This window comes from Nicrophorus vespilloides, unplaced genomic scaffold (assembly GCF_001412225.1).
Source record: "Nicrophorus vespilloides isolate i.1.1-1 unplaced genomic scaffold, Nicve_v1.0, whole genome shotgun sequence".
Taxonomy (NCBI): domain Eukaryota; kingdom Metazoa; phylum Arthropoda; class Insecta; order Coleoptera; family Silphidae; genus Nicrophorus; species Nicrophorus vespilloides.
Genome location: NW_017100098.1, coordinates 803,866 through 830,955, shown reverse-complemented (window position 1 = coordinate 830,955; position 27,090 = coordinate 803,866). Strand labels below are relative to the sequence as shown.

Sequence of the window (27,090 nt, the reverse complement as noted above, 5' to 3'; positions counted from 1 at the left end):
ACAAATGAGAATATTTTCTCTCAAACTAAACTCTTCGACGTTTGGTAGGTTTACTGTTTGTTTCTTTATATTTTTTGTTTGTTTCCTTACTAATATTACTGGAATTAAAGCAAGCAGTTGTTTATCCACGTTCCGCTTGTTTTGTTGTATTCCGTGAAACTTGGCGAGATTTATGTGCTCCGAAGTAGTTCAGGATTGCTGATAAGGGAATTATTTTTGTTTCCCTTGCGTCGGTTCCAACTTTCAGAAGAAAATCAACTCGGAAAATGGAATGAAAAAGAAAGGAAGTAAGAAATCTGCGCAGAAAGCAATATGCAAAAATAAATGTGTTATCAGATGTTTTCTCGCCAATACCAAAATTCGTGGCTTATATCCAGCCATCTTGTTGAAACTTTACGATTAATTAACAGATTGGAAAGTTTCCACCACCTTCGGCCACGTTTATAGCAGAAACCCATTGCGGACTTTCCCATCCTTCCTGTGATTTACTTACTAATTTCGAAAGGCCCTTTTGTTACGAATTCTCGACTCTGCGCCGCACACAAATAATTCAACTCGTATTTCGAGTTCTGTTACTGTTCCACTCCTCAAACTCAATTCAAAGTTCTTGTATGTCGAAAAGCAAGGGACAATTGGAAACTGGAAAAAGAATCTTTCATGTTGTGCTGTTTTGAGGCATTTTCCACATTGTACCTACTTCCACAGTCTGGTAATTTCAACCATCTGCTCTTATCCAGCTATCAATCATACATTAAACACAGCTTCGTCGAACAAAAAGATTATATAAAGAAAATAATAGAATTGGTTTTGTTCCGCGTGAATGATTTACTTTGCAGTTTGAAACTTATTAAACTAAGCAGGTTATCAAAGAATGATCATATTTATAAATCATGAACTAAAAATAAATTACTTTTCATTATTCAGTTAATCTTTAAACGTTGAAACTACTCTTGGCAATTAATTTCAATGGAACTGTTTCTACCTATAGATATACCTCTGAGCACATATTATATTATAACGTAATTTAGTAATTTTTGGATGCGTTTCAATTCAACGCTCTATATCAAAAATACGTTTTTGGCTTATCTCCTGCAACTTCGTAATCATTTTTTTAAGTATTTATATCACTTATTTTAAAATTTATGTTTTATGTCAGTGGAAAGAAATAGCAAATTACTTGATATATTATAGAAAATTATAAGCCTATTCAAATATTCATGATTATTTTTCTCCATCAAATCTTGGTGATTAAGTAAAAAATACTAGTAATTAACACACGTACCTACAATAGTTGATAATATATTTAAATTACACATTGCTTGTTTTTTTATTATATCATATAGTATTTATTTTACAATCTATTCCTGTCAACATTAACTAAATCTTATGGCAGGTAGACATTTGTATGTTGGTAAACTTTTCCAATGAAAGTTTTACTATTCTATTCTTCTTTCTACGCATTTTTTTGGTTGGATGCCTTCATGAAGCCTGGCATGGCTGGGTTAGAACCAGTGTTCACAAGCTTATGAGAAGGACGACTTCTCATCTCTTACATATACAATCTCTCGTCCTATTCAATAGGACAGGATCTACCTACATTTATTCAAGATCTTCATTTTTTTTTATTATTATTCATCCTTCCTTTTGTCCAATGCGATCGACCCTTGTCGCAATACAAGTGCTCATAGAAAAATACACAATGGCGAAAGGCCAAGGGTTAACAAAGCGTTTCGTATATCCATGTCCATACACACACGGAATTCTTATCAGCGTAAAACGTTGCGGAAACTTTAGAAGATACTGATTGAATTTCCTCCCTCATTCTATACTTTTTGTTGTTGTTGCTTCCGCACAAAAATTCTGCCGGAATTGACCAAGGAGATCGGAATGTTCGCTCTTCATGTATTCCTTTTATTTGCTTCTCGGATCTACTTTCATAAAGGGAACAGCAATTTACAAGCGTTTCATCAATCCTACATAATACATCTAGTTTTTTCTTTACTTTTATATAGGTACGTTGATTACTTCTAAATTTTCTGATTACATTTGATTCTTTTGAGCACTCACATATTTCTTAGAATCAATCAATCAAAATAATTAGAATATGTATATGTATTTGATATATTTTTAATTAAAAATTGAATTTTATGATAATATTTATTATTAAATTCTATATATAAAAAGTATATTTAAAAGACTAGAAAATTAAAATTAATTTGACCACGAAATGCGGTATGTGTACATTTCGTGGTTCTTCATTGATGAAGATGATTTGATAGTGGTATTAAGTGATTCACCTTGTGTTGGTTTCGCATCTGTTATTAAGTGATTAAGTGTGGGTTAATTCGGCTTTGAATCAATCTAGACACAAGAGCACAAAGAGCCATAATGCACACAGACAACCACTTCTGTATTACTACTAGTATCTACCAATTATCAACGATATACCATAGTTGTTTAGATAATGTTCTTAACACAAGTAGTTTAATATATTTAATATTATTATTAAGGATACACGTAAATTAGTGTTGGAATATTAAAAAAACATATTATTGTTATATACAAATTAATGTACATTTTGCTATAACCCAGCTAATACTTATGGAAATATTACCTTATACATAAATCAGTAATAGCATTAAAACCAATTAATTTAAATGATATTAAATATTGTAGTATTTTCTATGAGATTATATGTATATTTTATTAATATTATTCATGAAAATGTTGGTCTTAATTATGATGTTTATTTTTATGTTTTTTCAATGATAGTAAATAAGTCACTTTTTCTAATAATTGAGATAACAGTTATAAAACTATTACGATAAAAATAATTTAACACTAATATTTACTTCATAACTGCTTCATTCATTAACTATGATAAACTAATTATTTTCACTTGAGGTATTATAATTTATTACCAGTATTTTGCGTTTCATTCAACATGACAAATGCTATTCAAATTTTAAAGCTCAATGATTCCATACCGTCACGTCTTAATCTTTAGATTTTTTTATGCTCCTGTTCGAGTTCCGTTACAGAACTTAGATTAATTGCTTACGGGTAAAGTAAAAAAAATGAAAGAAAATGCGCCTCACGTTTTCCTCCCTAAACGGAAATGTCCGGTCTTTTTTGTTTTTTCCCTTTCCGTCCTTTTACCCCCTCGTTCTACTACGAAGCTTGCGCGATTTCCTACATTCACCAAGAAAAACTCGAACAGCGATGAAAAAAAGATGGGATGTGTGTTTATATGATTAATGTTTTCGTCGTTTAAGCGAATGAATGGATTAAAGACACACCGAAGTCATGTCCCTCAAAGGGAGATGAAATTTTGATTGATGGAAACGTTTTTTTTTTTCAACTCCGCCCATTTTATAGAGCACCTTTGCTGGTGTCTGTGATGTGATTAATGTTCTATGGAAAATATGCAAATGGAACTGTAATTACGTCGCAGGAAAAAAAGAGAGTTTCTTGAAGTTTACCAACTTCGTTTTGACTTCCACCAAAGATGTTTACTTTAGCCTTGAAGAAAACGTAGTCATAACTGCACGAACATAAATGTCTAAATGTTAAATGTTTCCACGTTATTACACAAGCGTTTCTCAAGTGAAAAAATAAATATAAGAAATTATAACTTTTATAAATATTTACCTGTAAACCTCTATTCAAAATACAGAAACTAATATTGATTTATATTAAAATTAAATTTATGTATGGTTATTAAAAAAAGTTACGAAACTTTTGTCGTTAATGCTATTTTTATTGGCACTCTTTACTATCTGAGTTTAAAATGATTGTCACTTCTTTATAACGGAGACCATTTGCTGGAATAAGTAACATTAACAACATACGTTCGCTTTGCACTTGGTTTCATGACCTCCTTCTTATTCGAAAGCAAATTCTTCTAAGAAATATCAGTACAATTTAGATAGTTCTTAATATTTGCATTATTGAAAAAACTGCACTTGTATCAAATATGGTCTTAGGATCCGTAACACAAAACGATTTTCTGTCTACCAAATGTAGGTCAGTGCATGAAGATAGTAATCCTTTTTTACAGACTTGCTTGAACTTTGTGTACCATTTTTATTTTAAACAGTCCTTCGTGGATTTACTTGAATTAAATAAATGCTATTTTTGTAACCTAATTATTTCCATTTCGATGTTAATATTTCTTAAACTAAGATAAATTTACATGAATAAATAATATTAATCTACGAATGGGTCAGAGTGACCCGAATGATATTTGTCAAAATTAATAATTTGCTGTATTTTTTTTAAATATTTAATAATACGTCCTATTTGTATTTTATTTATTTGTCCGTAGTAGTTACGGGTTAAAGATTTTTAGTAAAAACTGTGATAAATTCTAGTAAAATAAGGGTTGTAAACTGAAAACACTGATAAGGCAGTACACAGTGCAAGCGGTAATAAAGGTAGTGTCTTGCTAGTTCTCATTATATCCGAGATTGTGATCAGCCTTAATCAGGATTAAATTTAATTGGACTAAAAACAATTTAATTACAAATATTTTAATTAGAACTGTCCAATTAAGTTTATGTCACTTTTATGAAATTCATTCGATCTTAATGCGCATGTTTATTTTGAGCAAACAAATGAAGTTGTAATCATGTTCGTTTTTTTGTTCTTCGTAATTTTACCAATTCATTAACTGTTGTTTACTTCGCGAATGAACGGTTTAACGATCGTGCATTATATAATTAAATACGGCTATAATAATAACCTGAATCGTAAACTATAATATAAAGATTTAAAGCTGGGAGAAGTTTAGTTCTTGAGTAATTACCATCTTGTGCGCCTTAAATAATGGATCACCGGAGGAAGATTGATAGACTGCAGACTAAATGATTGGAAAACAGAGTCGAGTGTTCTCCCACTTTAATATATACCAACTCGCCAACATTTTATTATGAATCTGTCGTTACTTAAATAAATTAAATAAACTAATAAATAATATTATTTTTATTCTTAAAAAAATGCAATTGTACTTATACTAATATTAAGAGTGTTAGTTCATTACACCTCACTCTGTTCATTAAATGCTTTTGTAGGCCCAAAAAATCCAATACTGGATGATAAAAATATCTACACATATGCTTCGAAAACAACTACGAAAATAGTCGGAACAAACACTTGTTATCGAAAACTCTTCTATTACTGACATATATATTCTATATGTGCACTAAATATATATATATAGTAAAAACTATATTCATAATTTCCATCTTATACGATCACTTATTTAGTAATAAAAATTAAAAAAACAGGACAGGATACAGGATAATATTACTTTCATTAATCCTACTTCTTTTTCTTAATGTATACCAAATTTTCGAAGGGAGTATAGTCCATTTATCAATTTATCAGTTTATGATAATTTCGAACACATACATTTTCACACTTAGTTTATTAATTTAAAAAATTATTGTATAAATTATGCTTTTGAAATGTTATAATGAAATGTGAAATAATTTCAGTATAGTTTTTTTTCAATTTCAAGCATTTTAAACCATTCGACAGACTTTTTATAATTTATATTAAAAAAACTTATATTATTTAGTTAATAAATATAACTCTCTTAGATACATTTAAGCAGTTTGACACATTATAGTAACCTATACGTATATTTTTAATTTATTGAAACGCAAACTTATAAATATCTGAGTTTAAATATAAAATCCAAATTAATGGCATAAATATTATATTATACTACTACTTCTACAACAATATTGAAACTGGAGAATGGGATAAAAAGATAATGTACAAAACGGTTTCATATAAAAAAATGTTTGCGAACGTGAAACGTAATTAAGTAATTAACATTCAAATGTTTCGCCAGCCAGCAGAAGCATACAAAAAATATGAAATGCATTTCCCCTGGAGCTGCAGAAATATGTAGCAATCAATGAAAACGTTTAACTTCTATATATTTTGCTTGTTGTTTTTGTTATTTGTTGCGCGCGTTTTTTTTTTCGTCGTCCAATTAATGAACTGAAAATGAGTTGCACGTTAAAATACAAACAATGTTACGTATGTAGAATGTAACAATAATGTAACATAACGTCGGCAGGTTGTTGATAATACGCAATTGTGTTTATGTCAAGGTATTTCATCTTTGTGCTTGTGCGTGTTTGCTTGTGAATACGTAGCGAAAACACCCCAGCGCCCGGTCTCATGGGGGCGGCGGCGAATGCAAAGGGGCGGCAGTTGTGGAGCTAATATTGTCTATGTATGCACTTACGAGCATTGCACCTGAACCAAACCAATTGTTAAACGCAAACACACGCCAAAACAACATGAGTTTCCATTCTACATTGTACCACCTACAACTTTGTCAAAAATGATAAACAATAACAAACGGCACTGTAACTACTTTTTATACTTGCATACTTTATGAAGACTGGATAATGTTTAAATTAATTAAAACTAATTTAACTCCGATTTTTATTGCTATATACTAATATGTATAGAAATACTTTGTTTCAATACATAACAAATTAATAATAGTAATTATAAATTATTGTAAACTAACTTATTAGACTGCATTCGTTAAATCTTTGGCACAAATTATAGTCAATTAAAATTAGTAAACAAATTTTATTACTAAATCATATTGATTAATTATCATTTTAAAACCAGAATAAAATAATGCACTTATCTTTAGATACTATTGAAATTAAAAATATATACTGGTATATTATTAGAAATTCAGTATTATTGTCAGAAAAAATGATGGAAAGATATTTTAAATTATATAGAAGCTTTTGTTACAATCCCCTTCCAATTCTGTGTATACTATACAGTTGTAGAGATTTGAACAAGGATATCCCTATGTGAAGACACGCTATAACCCGGAGCATCCACAAGCGAATATGCAGTGAACACATGTAAACTACTACAATATTGAATTCACCGTAAAATTATTGATTACCTTTTCCCACCAAGATATTTAGACATGCTTCACCTAAATTTAGGGGAAGTGATATTTAAATTTGCAACGGATAAAGGTATTAAGGAAAATCTGCATATTTCGACATTCTGGCAACGGCAAAACCTAAGTAGATAAATATTTTTTTTTTAATTCATATTTAAAGTTGCTTTTTTAAATTTATTGATTTATTTACACAATTGGCATTCGTTTAATATATTCAAACTTAAAAGTTAAAGTGAGATCTGTAATGAATATTTTATAAAATAATTTAAAAAAATAAATTTAAGTTGCTATTTCTTATTATTAATGATTAATTCGTAAGTATGTTTCGAAAAACTTATTATAACAGCTGTAATTATTTATTAAAAAAATACATTGACATGCAGAAAATGCAATAACTTCAAGCCTTAATAAAAGCTAACTCTCGAACGTAAAACTATGTCGCAATAAAAGTAGCAATGTCACAGTTTGTCGGGTTTTGCAGCAAAATATTGCTATATTAAATTTCAGCGAAATTTCTGGAGCTTTCACTATTTTAATTGCAAGCAGCATTGCATTTAATTTATTAATTAATTTTATTTATAAATTATTTCAATTAAATAATATTTTCTGGAATGTGTGAAATTTAAAAACATATAAGTACAAAATATTTGTAATATATATGAAAAGACGAAATATATTATTGATATACATTTTATTATATAATACTATTAATAAACATAATAATTAGTTTGAAAATGGATTGTGTAATTTAGTGTAATACGTAAGGTTAATTATGCGGAAATCCTTTTTATATATGGATGGCATTTTTGTTCATCGGCGAGTAGAAGGAGTATAATTGTCCTGCGGCGAACTGAGTTATTCGAGTCATTTAAAATGATGTCGCAGAGGGCAGACGAGCTCAAACTATCGGGCTACAAAAAATGAGGCAGGAACGAGAAGATTCCGCCTTTCGGGACACAAGGAGAATTTATGATTAGTCCTTCTCGTACCTTAATTGAATTCAAAATAAGCAGCCTAAGCTGCAACGGCAACAAAGTGGAGAACGATGTGGGGGGGACAGTAGGAGACGACGGGTCCAAAAGGGCGTAGATCTAATGGCGAGAGGGGAGAACCTGCTTTTCAGGGGCCCTTTGTGCGTGCACACACGTAGATTGAAAGCTTCCTTCCTGCAGAAAGGATAATTTCCAATGTAAATATTGAACGTTTGCTCTGGCCCACTTGTATTCCTCCACGTTACGGTTATTTTCATCGCAAGTCACAAAAGGCCATCAAGTGAGAAACCGGCTTACAGTCAATTATTTTTCTAGTTCATGTCAGAATGACTATTAAATGTGAAATTCCTTGCTGGATGGAAATAAGCTCACTTCAGTTAATATCTACAATAATAGACGTTGTTGCCATCCATGCAAAACAATTCAATAAAAATAATGCCGGATGGGGATTTCCATCCACATTTGCACGTATCGACATAAAAAAATAAACGTACTAAAAATGGAATAACTGAACTATTTTGAAAGGCACGGATATGAGCGAATCCTATTTCCGTGTTACACGTGAAATGTCTACCTATGAACTTTAACAATGAACACAGAGAGAAAAAAAACGAATTTAATTGTTTCAATTTGAAAATATACGAAAATGGTTGTAACTATTTCATTGGAAGATATCAAAAAATCGAGCGTAAAAATGTGAACAAAATTGAATAATTATATCACATATTGCAAATTATATAAATTTTGGCAGTAATTGACTGACAAGATTAAAATTACAATAAAATTCACAATGTAAAAGTAAATATTAGGTAAACATATTAGCTAGCTAGCTATACGAATCAAGTACATATTATTATACATATTAATTATACTATTCAAGTTAATTTTGAGTAAATATAGCAACTAATTTGCTATGTAATCGTATTTTGGGGTTCTTAGCTATGTGAATGTATGTATTAAGATTATATATTCTAGTAAATTTTATTTGTTCTACTCGAATGTAATTACATGATGTTTCAGCTAACGTTCTGAAGATTTATCTAGTGCTCTTAACTAGATGTACATATCTACAAGACTGCATTCACCAATGTAATGTTATTTTGACTTTTGCACTACTTTGTATAACTAGAAAATAGATCTTAGAAAATAACTAATGTAATAATAATATAATTAAACAGTACAGAATGCGAATTTAATTTCAAATCTATAATTGCTATTGGCATTTGGAAATGGATCAAAGTTAAAGTAATGCAATTCAGTTCAAAGCAAAGAAATAATGTGTTTAATTACGTTCCATTTAAAGATACTTTTAATCCGTATAAAGATTTCGGCGAGATAAATACGCGCTAAGTAGAAATCACTGCAAATAAGTATTTCAGCAGCAAAGTTTTAGTGGAAACTAGTACACGAAAGTACTTAAAGTAAACAAAACGAGTTCTGAGAGAAATCCATTAATTAATTCGAATTTTGTTTCGATTCAAGAGATGCACAATGTTTCCTACTTTGAGCTTATGCAGTGCTAAAATACTTAATACATGAAATTGCAATTAGGTGTTTCATTCTCCCAAAAATTCATCGCCATTCAAATTTTGAATTCCATTATGAACATTATATGGCAAACTTTCTTTATTTTTTCATACTGTCCGCTTATGAGGATGTGATTATGTTATGATTTTGTACTTTATTTTTCGATAACGGCCAATACTTTTGTACAATTTATGAAAATCTAACATGTACAATACATATTGTGTAGATACATCATAAATACAGAAAAATGTATGCAGGTGAAACAGGAAATGAAAGACTGAAACAAAATCCAATCGAATCCAATTTCCTGACTTTATTAATATTCTATAATCCAAGTAGTTCCTGAGCGCTACTCTATTTTCTCATTCCTGGAAAAGGACTCGAGCAATTTCCTAATAAGCGACGCAATTTGAAGCACAACATTATTATGCTTCTAAATATTCTCGTTCCTTCTCTTTTGTAAATATTACCTGTTTCAATTAATAACAAAATGTATATAAATACGCATTATTAATAGGAAGTGTATCCGGATATAATGAGCATGTTTTCAGAAGTCTACATATGTAATCAGGGCGGTCGGAGGCGGCGGCGAATGGGGAATTGCTACCGTTTAGATTTGGGATTCCCCGCCGCAGCCGCAGCTTCGTTGCAGCTGTAATAAATAAAAGACGCCGTCGCATAAAAAGTTTTATACACAGGCACACATCGACCCTTCGTATGCGAATAAAATGGCACTAAATAAATAAAGATTTTGCGACGTGTCGCTACTCGAGAATTCCCAATGGGAACAAATTGTAAACATGTTGCAATTCATGTTAAATTGAGATACGAATGTTATCTAAATTTCTACAATTTACCTTATTTTTAATTTAAACTAATTAAAAAATTACTAATTCCTTACTAAACTGATTTTAATATTAATAACTAATAAACACATTATAGGTACATAATCACTATACTATTGAAACGAATGAAGCTACTATTTTTATTTCAGTCATTCGAAAATAAATGGTATATTATACTTTATAATTACAAAAAGTTAATAATTTGAAATAATTGAAATTTTAATAATTAGCTGTAGCTCATAATATACAAAAAAATATCTTTTTACATTTTTAAAGTTTGAAGTATCCGCTATATAATAATAATTAAACGGAAAGTTATCGTTAAGTTTACAATCGAATAGCATTCCCACATACTTTATACTTGATGGTTACAAGCACTTCGTAAAACTAAACCTGGATTTTAGTTCTACCAATTATCATTTCTCTCTGTATTTGACAAATTAGATTAATGAGAATATTTACGATTAGTGAACATTATTTAAAAAATAAATATTAAACTTGGTTTGTACCCACTGGCGTCTCATAGACGCCAAACAAGTAAAATAATTTTATTTATTTTTATGAGTCAACTGAATTTACATTTATGTATACAAATAATGGGATTTTTTTTATTATATTATAGTATATGTAATTTACAATCTTATTCCTGAAAATCTAATGGCGGTAGACATTTTTGCTTTTTTGGTAAAACTTTCCAATAGAAGTTTTTACCATTATATTCTTCTGTAATTTATTGCTTGGCTGCCGTCTTGTAGGTTAACTTCTGTAGTATATTGATGCTCTGCGATTCCACTATTCCCTTTGTCTGTGTATCTGCTGCTATACTTAACACTGTCATTGTCACTCGACTTGGCTGAAGGTCCATATGCTGAACCTCTTTACATTCATGATGAACGATGGGCCTGGCTTAAGCAGGATTCGAACCGGCGCCCACGGAATCGTGGGTAGGGTGACTTAACCATAAATAATGGGAAATAAACTTAATATTGTTTATTGACAGAAAATAAATATAATAGAGTAGTTTCGGTAATTATGCAGTTCAGTAATTAATAGGATTTGGTGACTACATTGCTCACATAATAACTTAAATTAACCCAGTTCGGTTACCATAGCAGTATTGGCCATACCCAGGAGGCCGCAACTATACTCGATGATGCTTAATGAATCCTATTATGATGCTGCGCCAACTAGCATTATATAATCGCAACATTCACGTGGCAAGACGTACTAATTCGTTTCCGACATTACGTGCTCACGTAATGAATGATCTCCTACAAAATGTTGCTGCATCACGAAGAGCATAAAATGTTAATTGGAAATTATTTAATAATGGTCATTCAAATAAAAACTAATTAATCAATAACGTTATTTAATTATTATTTTTACTTTTGTTATACATTGTTGTGAAAATATAATACAATTTGGAACAAATAATACAGTGAAGTGTGTTTGTAAAAGACATTGCAATACGATTGACGTCTGCTCCATATGTGTTTATATCAGCTTTTACGATTTTTCATCTGTTCGCTGCATTCCATCTAAGTTTTCCGAGTAGGCATTGATTTCCCTTCGTCCTTCACCGATGCTGGAATCAAAATCCAATGATGATGGAACAAACAATTGTCCGTTCTTGCATAACACAAATTAGCCTTCTGGCAATCTGCCAATAGGGTAACATTAAACAAAATTACGCCTGTGGAGGCATTAATAAACAAGTATTGAGGCATTAATAGAGTAGCCTGTATTATAAAAACAAGTAAGGCTGGAATATTTCAATCAACAGTTGGGACCGTCCATGTCCTTGCAAAACCGAACATCCGAAAAAAGAATCCTGCAGACAACAGGTTGGAGTATATCCAAAATCGATGGGTGCGAAGAAGAACAAAAGCTGCCAGAAACAACCAGTTGCGAAATGCTAGGATTCGAAGTAAGAAATGCCAAGGATTGGAAATTCCGATTTCAATTTTGGATGTCAACGTGCGAGATCATAATGTTGGCAAGGAGCAGAGGAACAATTTCAATAAATCCAGGATACATTTTCAATTCTTTCTCGTCTAAGCCAAGTGCGGAGTGAAAACTGAAAATCGGGATCCCGATTAAAGGGATGCGAATGCGAAATGCGATGCGGATCGAAATGTGAATTAGCAAATCTCTCGATTTTATCGTGCCCCAAAGGATGGTGGATTGAAATTGCAAAGCGATGGTAAGAAAAAAAAATGAGGATATATCCTCGCCATTTATTCGCAACCCCTCACCAAGTATCTCTTGGACTTTTGATTATTTTTTTATGTTCTCCCTGTTTCTCTGCGGAGTTACTTCTACGACGGCAAATCCATCCTTTTTGATCCGAAATTACTTTTTTGCACGATGCATCCCATCTGTAGTATTTTCTTCCCCTACATAAAATCATTACATATCTGTAAATATTTCAAAATAATATTCTATTATTCTCTTCCATACAGTGGAAACTTGATTCTCTATATAAACTGATAATGATTCATCCAGCATTTTAAATATGCCGAAAGAAGATTTTATAGTATAAGTTGTAAAATAATATAAAAGCACTACAGCTATTAATAATAGAATAAGAAGGAATGATTGGTCAGTATTAAAAAGTTCGTCACGAAAAGCTTACATTTACGAGAAGAAATATTATGCAAATTTCTAGGAAGTGATGTTTCAAAGAGGGTCGAATAGGAAACGTGGAATGTGTAGCTGATTAAGCCGTCGAATTGATTGGTGCAGACCTATAACATCTTTATGACTATTTAATGTACAATTGATTCCGTTTCCGAGGCGAGCGCAGGAATTGAACTTTATGCGAAGGAAATAACCCCAACAGTGACCATAAAATGTTATACGAACCTCTAGGGTAGCAAAACTCGTCGACGACGTGATATTTCCAATCCATGCATTCCAAATTTAATGTGATGTTATTTGTTTGTAAATTAATTAATTTGCTTTTTTCTGTATTGTAATCATTAGTATCTTTTAAAATATGTTACGTTGACAATTGAAATCAGTGATGACGAACCTTTTGGGATCGGTGTGTCAAAGTTCGAAAAAAACTTAACTCGGGTGCCGTGTCACTTGGATATATGGGTGCTTCATTTCTAATATTTTTCATATATGATGAATATAAATTATATTTTTTGACGTGTCACCCAAAGTGTCTCACCGTGTCATCTCTGACAAGCGAGTCATAGGTTTACCATTACTGTTCTAAATAGATTGCTATTGCTTACCTGCCTCTATTGTATATAGTATAAATGTGAAATAATATATAGTTTATTCATAAAAATCAGTTTAATTTTATGATTTAGTTTGATATAATTTTTCTAAAGGCAATTTAATTAAAAATATAAAATCAAGACAACCAACAAAACCAAACAAAACACTCTGTATGTAGGAGTGAATACGAAGGCCATTAGGGCACTTGAAATATGCGGCTACCGATGCGCAGCATGAACCGTAACACAAATTACACCTGTGCTAAACCGTAACCGGAAAAACGGAAGCGTCGGAGCTTGCATACGGCAAATTCCGTAATGGAGCATCTATTCACATTTGCAACCATATAAATAATTATGATAGTCATATGTAATTTACTATTTCAGTCTTAATTTGTTATTTTTAGAGGCAGCTACTAAAGTAATAAGCCTATTATAGGATACAATACCTATTGTTTATAGCACCCAACCTTTTTTCTACATATATATATATTGTAATGCACAAAAAGCTGTGAGTACGGACAATCCATCAACTTAATTTTTATAATTAAACAATTTTACAACTTCGTTTGACTTATTTATAATAATTATCGTAATGTAATATAAATATTTAATACACAAATATTAATCTTTGAATTACAATATTTAATAAATCCACATGTTTGAAAATTGATTGACCCATTCAAATAAATTAATCTATTCCAAATTCCATAGACCTTGTTGGAAACCTCTCTACAGTTATACAATTAAAATATTCTCTGTAGTCGTTTCGTGTACAAATAATGTTGTTTCATACAAATTGGTAATCATTAAAGCAGTCGAAACAGATTATTACTGTCTGTGAACACAACGATTTTTTTTAGTAATTAAAAAATGCATTTTGATCTTGTTTAAATAAACTACCAAAACAAAACTTTTTTTTTCAATTAAAACATGGCATTTGAAATGTGTGTTATTTTTGAGGTAAAAACGAACTCATTACGTGTTCATTCATATTTGCGTTTTAATGAAAATTTTGGAATGTTACAAATACGAAATACCGAAAAAACTGCTTTTTTATGCAATCTCTACATCACTTTTTGATGAATGCAAGCTTATTATAGACCGAAAATATTTTTGTTTACGCACAATTCATAACAGTTTCGTAATGTATGTTTGTATAAAAATACATAGATATTAAGTTTTTAAAGCAAATAAAAGCGTTATTTGTATTAACCGTGTTTTTCAATTATCTGTGCTTTGACGTTCCTGAATTTCCACGGATAATCGGTGTTTTAATATATTAGTTAAATCTTTTAGGAAATAAGACATGTATAATAGAGAAATCTGATTAATTCTATAGATATTTTTGTAGTTTATTTCAAATATACTAATATTATATTACATCAAAAACATTGTTTTAAGTGAATATGTTACAAACTAATAAAGGCTTTGTTTGAAATGCAAATTAGTGTTAAAGCCGAAGGGAATATACAACATGTAATGCTTTAATTCAAAACCAAACTTAACTACATGCAATTACAAACTTCGGAAGGACAGCACCTCTCCTTTCTAGACAACAAATAGATTAATTACATCGATTGTAAATAGAAAATCCGTACGACTGGAATATCTTGTTTGGAAACAGGTAATAAAATTTGTTTTCATTTATTACATTTTTTGGATGATCTGATGGATGCGCAGCTCTAATCAGCGCATCACATATCGATTACTCTCACTCACGGCACGACGTGCAGCAAACACTTTAACGATGAGAAGGGGAGTAAATATTATATAATAAGCGGATATTTCGACGCGTAGAAAAACAAAACAAAAAAATAAAAGCAAACCTAAATAGTCGGCATGATCATCATCCCTTGAGCCGGATGAAAGTATCATCTTTCTGCACGTCATTAAATAAGAAGTTTCACGAATCGGCTAATCGCGAGTTCTTGCCGTTTTTTTTTAATCGTTTCTATAAAGTGATGTGGATTACGATTTAATGTTCAACATAAACGCCAGATACGATCAACTGAAATGTTCATTCTTGTTTCATGACGATCTGTATTTAATTAATCACTGAGCCCCATAGACACGTACCGATGTATTTCGTGCTCTCTGCCCATTTGACAGCTTTCCATAATGCACTCAATCAATGCACATCGCGTGATAGAAAAGCGCGATGCAGAATATTAAACAATCAATTACGAAACGTCAGAATTGATGTGAGAAAAAAACGCGTAATTCTGTTTGCATGATATTTGTTGTTATTACAATCTATTGAAATATTTAAATTTTTTAAATCAACATTTTCAAATCCTATTTCACAAAAACAATCAAAATCTTCACACATCTTTGGAATTTAATTGGAAAATTACTCCAATCTTTCACTAATTGTGATGACGTGAATTCGCACTGAGTTCAGTTTTTTACAGATCGAACAAAATGGAAACTAAATAATTTATTTTTATATACAAAAATAGTTTTATGTCACACTAAATATTCAAAAAATCTTGCTGACTCAATAGATTTTGTATTAAGTCTAATATTTCTATATGACATATGTTAATTTAAGTATTATAAAAATAATTTGATTACAAATTGAAAGATTGAAAGGACAAGAAAAATATGTGGCATATGAAAATCTGAAAACAAACTACCCGTGTTTCTGAAAACATTTCCTTATATATTCTTTGTCAATATGGAATGAAAAAGAATCCTCTATATATTCGTTTTATGATCCACGTCTCCACAGATTCAATCTTGTGAGATTGCTACTACCAATACGGATCCAATGAATACGGGATCATTTTCAGCGTAATAAAAATAAATAACAACCGAAAATAACAAAAAATCTAAATTAACAGCTTTTTACTTAAAACAGCTGAATGCCATTGTTTGTTCTGTTTGTGGACGTGTTTTTTTTATTAATTAATTTCCAGTACACACGTTGTCTGTGAATCTGGGTCAATGTGTGTTTTGTCGACATCAAATAGAATAAATCACCTTTATAGAACTTCCGTTTCTGTTTGAGCTATTATGTAAATATGTAAATATGTATTTATAATTGGTTATTTTACAATTATATTAATTGAGGTTTCGTTTTTTAATACAATTTTAAATAATGTTGCTTTGTTAAATTGAATTATTTCGCAAACAATATTGAATTTTTGTAGTTTGACATGAATATCTTAAATAACATTTCTGTACTTTCACAGTATGCATTTGTATCTTATAGCAAGAAATTCTTAAATATTTGGTGACCCGACAATAAAACAACCACGTCAAATGCACGCACGGCATTGGATGTATTTTAATAATTTGTGTCCATTTTTTCATGTAAAAATATGCGTGTTATAGTCCGAAAAATACGGTAATTGTAGTTTAATACTGTCATAATATTAGAAAGTTCACTGCAAAATTAAGCAATTTACTAATTTAATAAAGGATATTCGTAATGTAACATCAAACGTAGGATGTTATAAATGTATTTTGCGGATTTTTTTTAACAACTTTTATCAGCAGGAGACTCGACTTGCTCCCCGGAGTTTTCGTTTCACTTTACATGCGAAAAATAAAACGTAAATGTATATAAGTTTTAATGCAATCTCGCTTCCATGTGCGGTAACCAGCTTTCAAATTCAATTACCACAAGTTTATTATTTGACAGATGGAGGGAAACCGCGTTTGTGGTAAACTTAGGCAGTCTGCAGCAATAGGGAAAACTGTAAATTAATGAAAATAATAATTGTGTAATGAGTTTGTGCTTAAGTTTCCGAACGTGTTAAGATTAATGAGCCTGCTTTCGGGAAGATGCGAAAATCGCTGCTTTAATTAAGGGTCCGCGTTTAATTTTATTTTTTCATACTTCTTATTTTATCGTTTCCTTACTATTATTTTAAACTTCGTTAACTCTTCGGGGACTTCGCGAATTTTCGCTTGTGTAAATGAGCCATTCAAGTGCTACTTGTTCCCCTCTTTTTCTCTCTCTCTCTCTTCACTTCGCGCTGTTGCATTTATAGTGTGTCGGGAAAGCTCGAGAATTTATTGAGGAAATTTCGCCCCCCGACTTTAAGGAAATTAAACGGACGGAAAAGCCAAGTTGTTAAGTTGTTATTAGTTTCTTTCATGTGCTTCGAGATGGCCCGACCGAGAAGAAAAAGAAATCGATTACATCGCCTCTCTCCCACTTTTGCACACTTACCCTCGCACCCCGCTAATTACGGGCTTCACTTAATAAAGTTGCAAAATGTATGTTATAAATCTCGACGTTGGCGCTGGTGTTCCTTCTGAGGGCCATGAGGGCATTAAATTAAATTGAATTAATCGTGCACACATTCGTGCAGTTCGCCACCGCCGCAACTTAATTAGGACCGCACTAATTACGTCCCCGGCAACAACGTATTGTTAAATCGAACGGCTCTCTAATTAGGGTCTAAGAGATTTTCCATCTAACACTCACCTATTCTCCTTACTATCAATAATCAAAAAAGATCACCGTTCCAATCAAGTGGGACACTCTGATATTATAATTTCTTTCAATTAAAATTAAATTTGAATTCGATCACAAATAAATTCCTTTTATATATAAGTGTGCTCCAGTATTTAAAGACTTGGGGTTCTAGGGACACTACAAAGACTAGAAAAACAAGTCTTAAATTTGCACGTTTTGAGGAAAAACAGCTGACAAGCACCAATTTCAATAGTTGCGTATATAACGACCGCACTTTAATTGCAGGGCCGTGGGAATTAAAACGTTTTCAGTTTGCAGAGACAAGTGGTTAGTCGGAATGTTTTCCAATGTAGAACTAAAATATCCGACGTAAAAACTTTCTTGGGTGAGACTTTTATCTCGGAAATTTTCGAGCTGAAATTATTCTGAAACAGAACTGAAATTTGCATGTGCATGAAATACCAAATGTGAGGTTTTAAAGTGGATGATCCTATATTCATTTTGGTTAACAATTGATTTAATTACAATAATAGATTAATGAGACATTATTCATCAATATGCATATAGCATGCCCCAATATGTCTGTTCAACTTAATTTATATATAAACTTCTCAGTAACTTATCTGTTAACTTTATTAATATACAAAATATATGAAAATTAGATTGTCAACATTTATTAGTTCATCAAATAGTACTACAAAATTGTCCAGATTTAACCGGAAATTACAAAAAACATTCTTGTAATAAAATGTAATAAACTTTTACAAAGTTGATTCAAATATGCCATTCAAATTGTTTTTTTTTTTTTGGTAATAATTTATTAATAAATAAATTCTTAATAAACTAAGATTATGTTCTTGTTTTCAGAAATGAAGAGCAGCGAGTCTCGTCGTATGGTGGACATCACACGAGACAAACCGATAAAAGTTGCTGTACGCGTTGTGGTGCCTGTCAGAGACCATCCTAAGGTAATGAAACTGATGCATGAAAAAGTTAGTTCTATCCCACCAGAAGCCAATCAAATTTATTGTACGTCGTTTACCTTAATACCCATTCGACGTAATTACCCATTCAAAGTTTTATCTGTCAATTATTACTAACCAGAGCATGTAAACAAAATAAAAAAAGACAAGGAGAGCACATAGACATTTTATGGATCGTTAATGAAAAAAATGCTTTAAGTGGCCTTTAAAAAACGCCCGAATGGAAAATTCAAATTAAAAATCCCTTATCAAACGTAACGCAAATTTTTAACGACGCAATCTTATAGCTAAAATGGAAACGTAGGTTTAAACATTAATATTTTTTACGAAAACAGTATTTCTAGGCATAAACTCTTGAGTATATTGAATTCAGTGCAAGAGCATACATAAGGGGAATGATGGAGTGCAGCCATCGAAGAAGCATCAGTGCTTCACCATTATATAATTTATTACGCTTTTATTGGAATTGCGTTCCTTTGTATAATCTGAATCGTATTTTTCGGTTGAATGTAATGAAAAAATGGAAACCTTTCACCTCAAATAAATATAGTTAAGTTTAATTGGATATTGGAAACAAAGAATCTTTAGAAATTTTGTATTCCTTTATTAATACGTTTCGTTTTTGTTGGAAGTTATTATTCTTTTTTTTCAAGTGAGAATCAGCTCGATCCAATTATAAACTCGAGCTTTCAGTTTTCATACTGAGCACTAAATTGTTGGGTGATGGAATCACAAAAAAAATGATTGATAATCAAAATTATCGGAACAGATAGATTTAGGTCAATTGCCTTTGGTATAAAAACTATACAAAATCTGTAGTTTTATTACATATTGACCATGATATTAATTAATTGTATATGATACTTTCGAGAATTAAAAGAATATAATTTTTTGTTGAAAATATTATAACTTACTTTACATAATTGAAAATTAATTTAGATTGTCGAATTTCGGATGTGCTTGGCTAGAAACGTTAGTGCAATCCATTTCGCTTAAATTGGCATTGAAGTGGTTTAAAATGCTCTCGTCGAAACGTGCAAATCGATTCAGAGATCTACCACAAACTTTAGTAATTAGACCGCAACCAAACCCATCAAATATGACCAATATCTCGTATATTCATTTGCATCTCTGGAAAGTAAATAGTCATTGTATTGGTTGACAAAGACAAACAGTTTCATTATTCATTTTTGGTGGGTCGTCGTGGGAATGCGACTTGAGGAGTCGCAGCGGTCATGTTCAAACACAACCGGAAACTATTTCCGTCTTCCCCGGAAACTCAAACAGAAAAAGTAAACTCTAGTGTGGGACAGAGCGTGAAGAAAACACTCCATCTCAGGCCTCTTGTTGCCACCTCCCGTCGAACTGCTCGACTGCTTCAAGCACTTTATTATGTACCCTCTCTTTAACAAAGAAGACTCTTATTTTCAGCGAATTCTTTCATTAGTTTACTGAACCGTATCTTTATAATAAAATAATAAGATAACGTAGAAAAATATTTTTGAAATACAGTTGGGTATTCCCAATGGTAGATACATTACCAATGATATATGGAATCGAGTAGGTTAAGATGCTTTCCTCTGGAATACAATATCGTGGTTGTAAATCATCGACATGCAATATGCAGGCTTGCATCCGGCTAGTAAATATTGTGAAATGCGGAAATCTATAATCCTTATATACAAATTTAATGTTAGAAGATTCGAAAAATACATCACCTTAACTGCTACTGTGCTGTTTTGGGTACGCTCACACTACACTCAGGCCAACTTGACCGGCAACATATATAATTCATTCTCAACGTTCATACAAGTAATTATTAATAATTATATATTAAAACATATGTGGTTTAAAACACATAAAACTACATTATTAGATCTTATTTTATTGAATGCAGTATATTTTGCAAAGTAATTTGTTATATATGTTTTGATTTTTTTTCAGTTTAATTTTGTTGGAAAACTGTTGGGTCCAAAAGGTAATTCACTAAAAAGACTTCAAGAGGATACAATGTGCAAGATGGCAGTTCTTGGTCGAGGGTCAATGAAAGATAGACACAAGGTGAGTACGTTATTCTCCCGGCGCATCCACCACAAATAACGATCCTATATAATTTGAACATACATTTCATTATAGTAAACTTATATCTCTGGATATAATAACAAAGTAAATTTATTGCATATATAACATGCATTGATTGTAGTCTCTCTCTAAATATATTATTATATATAAATCATTTGTGCAAATACATAACTATAATTGGTGTATTTCATATTATTGATTTAATTTAATATTCCCTCAATGGTATTTGCATTAACAATGCAAATATTTTGCTATTACAGTTCAAATCTAATTTAGCTGCACTGCGTTCTGTGGGTTTAAATAAAAATGGAATCCAAAGTTCAGACTTGGAGTTGTGCAAGTTGAAATAAGTTTGATGCTATTAATAATAGTAAGGAGCTGGGACGCGTAACTTTGCAAAATCTTGCGGAAATTATGAATCCGTTAATAAATGGCAACCGAGAGGACAGAGGGAGTGAAAAAAGGACAGAATTAAATAGGATCGCGCGTTCAATATTTTATCCTCTGGAGTGTTTTTCGCGAGTAAATTTATGGAAGCGCTCTCCACGATTTACGGGAAAACTGTTTTTTTTTTATTTGCTGCGAGTTGTAATTTAAATGTACCTTTACTGTTTTGCAGGAAGAGGAGCTTCGAGCCAGTGGAGATCCTAAGTTCCAGCACCTCAGCGAAGAGCTGCATGTGGAGATCAGCGCTTTTGCCACCCCCGCTGAAGCCCATGCGCGTATTGCATACGCTTTGGCGGAAGTCAGAAGATTCCTGGTTCCGGTGAGTCAACTGTCACAACATCGAATGCTATTGATGTATTTCGTTCCATTTCAAATGGAGAGAGAGAGAGAGAGAGCACACCGAAATCCAATAAGTCGTTCGAAATTAATGAGTTGCAATTAGAGTCGGCGTTGCTCCTAACCGACATTGTCGTAATAAATAACCTGACCAAACGTATAATGAATGGTCTTTCGTCTCTTTCCCTATTAGGTTTATCGATTGAAATGAACTAGAAAGTATACAATCATTATTTCATTTTAAGTAAATCAAGTTTCTATATGTAACAATTTTATTTAAGCTTACGTCAATTTATGTCAATACTGATAACTGCAACTAATCACAAAATGTACATTATTTACTTACAGGCCATAATTTTGTACAGTATTTTGCAGCTTACGAAAATTAAGTAACGTATTATACTTATCCTTAAGTGATATATTTAAAATTTATTTATATCATCTAAATAACACTTATAAGATAAGTAACAAATAAACTTTGAGGAAAAAATATAAAATTTCTTTAAAATTTCTGCATAAGAATGTAATTATAATTTTAAAATGAATATTGATTACCTGCAATAATACAATTCTTCTATAAAAACAGTTTTGCCTTAAAAACTTTAATTCAGAAAACAGATTTGGGAATAAGTTTCCTTTTACCTGCACATCCAAATTGAGTCCATTAAGGTACACTTTAATATTCACCATAAACTCCAGGGATTTAATCCATTTTTATCCGACAGTTTCATCGCGGAAAAGCGAATGCAAACATTTATTTTTAACGCAAATTAAAAAAAGAAACTGGATAGAGCAGATCTTTACAATATAAACAAGTTAAATTAATGAACTACATAATTTTAAAATCATCAGGCAGCTGTGGATATTATAGGTTTTCTTAAAAATATAATGCAATAGAAAAAAAGGTCTGAGCATTGAACAAGTAATTAAATTAAAATAAATATTTGATACTAATTGTATTCCGACTTTAATTTAGTAACAAGAATTGCATTTATAAGTAATATGTGATGATTTTCTTTGATTCATATTATTATATGATCATAAGTTAATATGTTAAAATTGTGTTTAAGTTAATTCCGAATTAAATCATAGTGAACTAATGAGATGCACCTACATGACCCAGATACCCTAATTATTGTTGCATCATGTAACAGGCAGTATAAATTAAATTATTAATTTCCTTTGAACAGCTAAACTAAAACCAAATGCAAACATACACCATCGTTTCATCGATGCACTCCAATTGGAAACTGTTTCGATTTAATTACACCTCGAAAATAAACGAATTTCTCTTTTAAACTTCTATCAACTATTCCACGTATACATTGACTGTTAATGTATTTTGTGGGCTGCCATGGATTTGTTTAATTGTATTCAATAAAATTTTCTTTGGAAAACGTAATTTTCAAATGCCGCAATCAATTATGTAACATTAATTCATTGTAAATATTCTTGTAAAAGCAGTGGTGGATTATGCATCAACTGATGGATTGCGATATATCAAAGATTGAGCTAGTTTTGTTTGAATAATGATCAGAACTAGAAGACCCAATTTTTTTTTTATTGAAAATTTTGTGATTCTTTCACAAATTCATTTTCGACGTACTATTAAAGAACGTCATGTTACCAGTATTTCTTATTAAAATTTATCTGTAATTTTGATAGTCGTATTGTCCGATAAAATCAGCTAAAATCTATTTAAAAATTAGATTTTTAGATTGAACATGTTTATTTCGGATAAAAGTATGGTGATGTCAAGAACAATAGTTGTTTTTATTATTTTCTTGGTGGAGCGCAATATATAACATTTCCTACAATATTTTCATACCGCTACCATCTTTATTGAACGCAAGACACAATAATATATCTATATTACAAACTTTACTTATATGTTTGTTATATGAAATTTCCATAAAACACATATTTCATCAAATTGTATATGTATTTCTATTAAATATTATCTAAACCTTGAGGAGCCTAAGGTCAATGTGGAAATGCATAAATCTACAAATTGTTTACATCACTGGCATTTGACGTGCCAGTTATGAGAAATGTCAGTAAATATTTCTGACTTGCATTTATTTTCGTGTTTAATATTTCCCCTATTTTTCAATATATAATTAATTAACGCAAATATTATTCCAAATTATTGTTATTCTTCCTCTATTATTATTAATAATATTAATAATAACGCGCACCATATATTTGTATAATTATCAAAATTTTGAGCGAAAATAACTATGATCATTTGTCCTTTTCATAAAAGCATTTTTAAAGTGCTTTTGTATTTGACACAAAGGATAAAAAACTAAATGTTCTATTAATAATCCTTATAAATGATTTTTTGTATCGATCTTTATTACATTAAAATTTCCAACATGTAATTAATTAAACGAAGCTTTGATTCCGAACGCTTTTAATTCCCATTTGGGTAATGAACACCGAATACAAAAAGCGTAATGGAATAATGAAAATGGAAATTTCGATATTTGCTTATTATGGAAGCTGTATCAAATGGGATTCAGTTTTTCCATCTTTCCATGATAAATCTGCGAAACCGTTGCACGCGACAGTCACCCCACACACAGCGACTGGGGGCGGCAGAGTTTTCGCTTTGTGAATGCGATCATCGGTTCGGATGTAATTCAAGAGCAGTTCTCTTGGAGAGGGAACAGAGGGGTTTGCGATGGGCCAGGACTCAACCAGTTTCAATTTTCAAAAGTAGATACACATTTCGGGTCGGAGACAGCAAAACACCCCATCCGTAATCGATAGAATCCCCTTTTCTCTTCGGTCCGTCCGTTTTGTAGCCGAAGAAACTTTAAAACTTTTGCTAATATTTATACGAGACCAGGAAACTTTTGTGATTAATATTGGGCGCAGCGTTGAGTTTCGCTTCTTGTTCTACTTTCTGTGGGCGGAGGTGGTGGAAAATAGGAACGTTTGCACGGTGCTTGTAAATGTATATACTTCCAACTTTCCTTTACTTTTTGTCCTACCGTGAACGCGTCTTCGTGTCGATTGTATATTTAAAATACAAATCACTCAAAACCTTGCAAATTGCGTTTGGCATATGATCAAAGAATGTCATGCCAATATTTATCCATCAAGAATTCTATTTAAATTACATTCGTTTTACGATATTCTATTATATTTAGTTCTTAAGCATGTTCTAAACATGTTTATTTCATAAAAATATAAAAAAAATATCTTCATCATTTGTTTCTGATTCTTTATAATACATATAACAATTATAGAATCATTTGTCATTATCAAATCAACATTTTCGATATATCATAAGAAAGTATTTTAAACTTGAAAATATTATTATAAAATTATAATAATCTCATGAGTTAATAATAAGAAGCAACCTCATAAACCTATTTTAAATATTTGTATGATTAAAATCGTCAAAGTTTATCATCCTTTTCACCAATATGTTGTGTGCATGAGATTCCAACAAATTGTTTAAAATTTTTGTGATGAGTATTTATAGAATATAGTAGATGCGTGTATTTTGAAGGGTTAAGCCCTTGTCGTTCAGAAAATAATTGATTGAGTAAAACAAAAGCTTAGGCAAAGAGATCAACGTCTATTTGATCCTTTTTTTCTACTATTTTTTGTTTTCAAATCCAGAGCTGCAGATTCGAGTTCTCCGATCCTCACATAAAATACATATTTCTATATTTCTCTCTCTCACTCACTCTAACCCGAATCCCGCACACAATTCTTCCCCCCTGTGCGCACTTTTATCTCACTTTTTGGCGAAGCCCCGGGTATCGTATGACACGTTTATCCAATTTACCCTTTGCGTATTTCTAAATTTATGGATTCCGCGACGCTCGGAAAATCCAATTACAAATCCCAGAAACTTTAGTTTTCAACTTGAATCCGATACGTGCAAAAGCAATAAAATGTAAACAAATTTCTCGTGGATATTTCGTTTTGTTTCTTTGATATTACTATATTTACAACTCCTAAATGCGCAATTGATTTGCAACCGATTGCATTTGAATACTTTAGTTAAATTATGTAGACTCGATTCATCATAATTGATCTTTCATGAAATGCATAATTGTATACGCTCCATCATATCCGACGTTTCGCAAATAGTTCAATTATTTGCATATGCTTTATTTACTTGTAGTTCTAATTTCCGTGCAAATGGATTGAAGTATCTAACTTTATGCCGGTGAATGCTCGTTATGGATTTATCTTATTCGCGAACATAAATAGACCCAACATCAGCAATAATTATTATCTAAGCCAGCGCTGAAGACGAAGCGACCCTTCAGATTAATGGAGGTAATATTCATTCCAACGAAGCAACTACATCGGCCCAAATGATAAGATAACTCTAATGGCAAAAGTCAAACAACATCAGCCTATATTTGATGAGAGAGTGATCTTCAGATATTATATATAAAAGAACCTGTATATTCAACTGTAACATATATTTTTTTTAACATTTAATGGAAAAGGTGATCCAGTTCCTTTTAGTAATATAAAATCTGTAATGATATCTTAGATATAAATGGGTTCAAAGTTATTTTATTTTTCAATACATTTCGCATTGCAGCTCAATACATTAAGTCCATAGTTTTCATAATGATTCTATACCATGTTTATAATTATTTGCATCAACAAGTGCAAAATATCTGTTTACAGTAGCAATTGCTTCTTGATTCCTCGATCAGTCAATAAATCTGGTCAATATGGAGAATGTTCAAGGAATTCATACTTCAATTCGTTTATTTTTGTCATGGTCAAAACACTCTTGTGAGCAGAGCTATTGTCTTTATGATAGATTTTTTTCATTCAATTTATTCGGCAGGCTTGTATAATATTCTGAGTTAATTATTTTACCTTTCTCAAGATAATCTATTAACAAAATTCCCTTTGCACACCAAAAACTGATGCCACGCCTTTCGTTTTTGGTATGCAGTGATATTACGATATATTTTGAACATTTTCATGGGTGAAAAATGTTTGTTTTATTACTGTATTAAATCTATCATATACATTTCTATTCAATACGATTGGAAAATTATATTTGTTGGTTTAACGTGAGTGAGTTTGAGCTTTCGCGAGACCTATGCTATGTAAATGTAAACGTATGCTAATTAAACGTGAATTCTATTATAAAGTGTCAGGACGTACGTTTGTGCGGTGAGGCAACTCGCATCAGTATTAATTTGCGAAGGCAACAGACGGGACTGGCGAGAACCCTGAACCTTGGCTTAGGTTTGCCTATGCATTTA

At 31.2% G+C, this 27,090-nt stretch overlaps 1 protein-coding gene across 4 annotated transcripts in view; it reads left to right on the top strand.

Annotated features, from left to right (window-relative positions):
• LOC108567857 (KH domain-containing, RNA-binding, signal transduction-associated protein 2-like) overlaps positions 1-27,090 on the top strand; it is an 88,669-nt gene that overhangs the window by 53,324 nt on the left and 8,255 nt on the right. For all 4 annotated transcript variants that reach the window (XM_017928565.1, XM_017928566.1, XM_017928564.1 and 1 more), the window contains exons 3-5: positions 18,849-18,949; positions 20,909-21,025; positions 21,666-21,812. In XM_017928565.1, the coding sequence (XP_017784054.1) occupies positions 18,849-18,949; positions 20,909-21,025; positions 21,666-21,812 (365 nt within the window). The remainder of the gene's footprint in view (positions 1-18,848; positions 18,950-20,908; positions 21,026-21,665; positions 21,813-27,090) is intronic.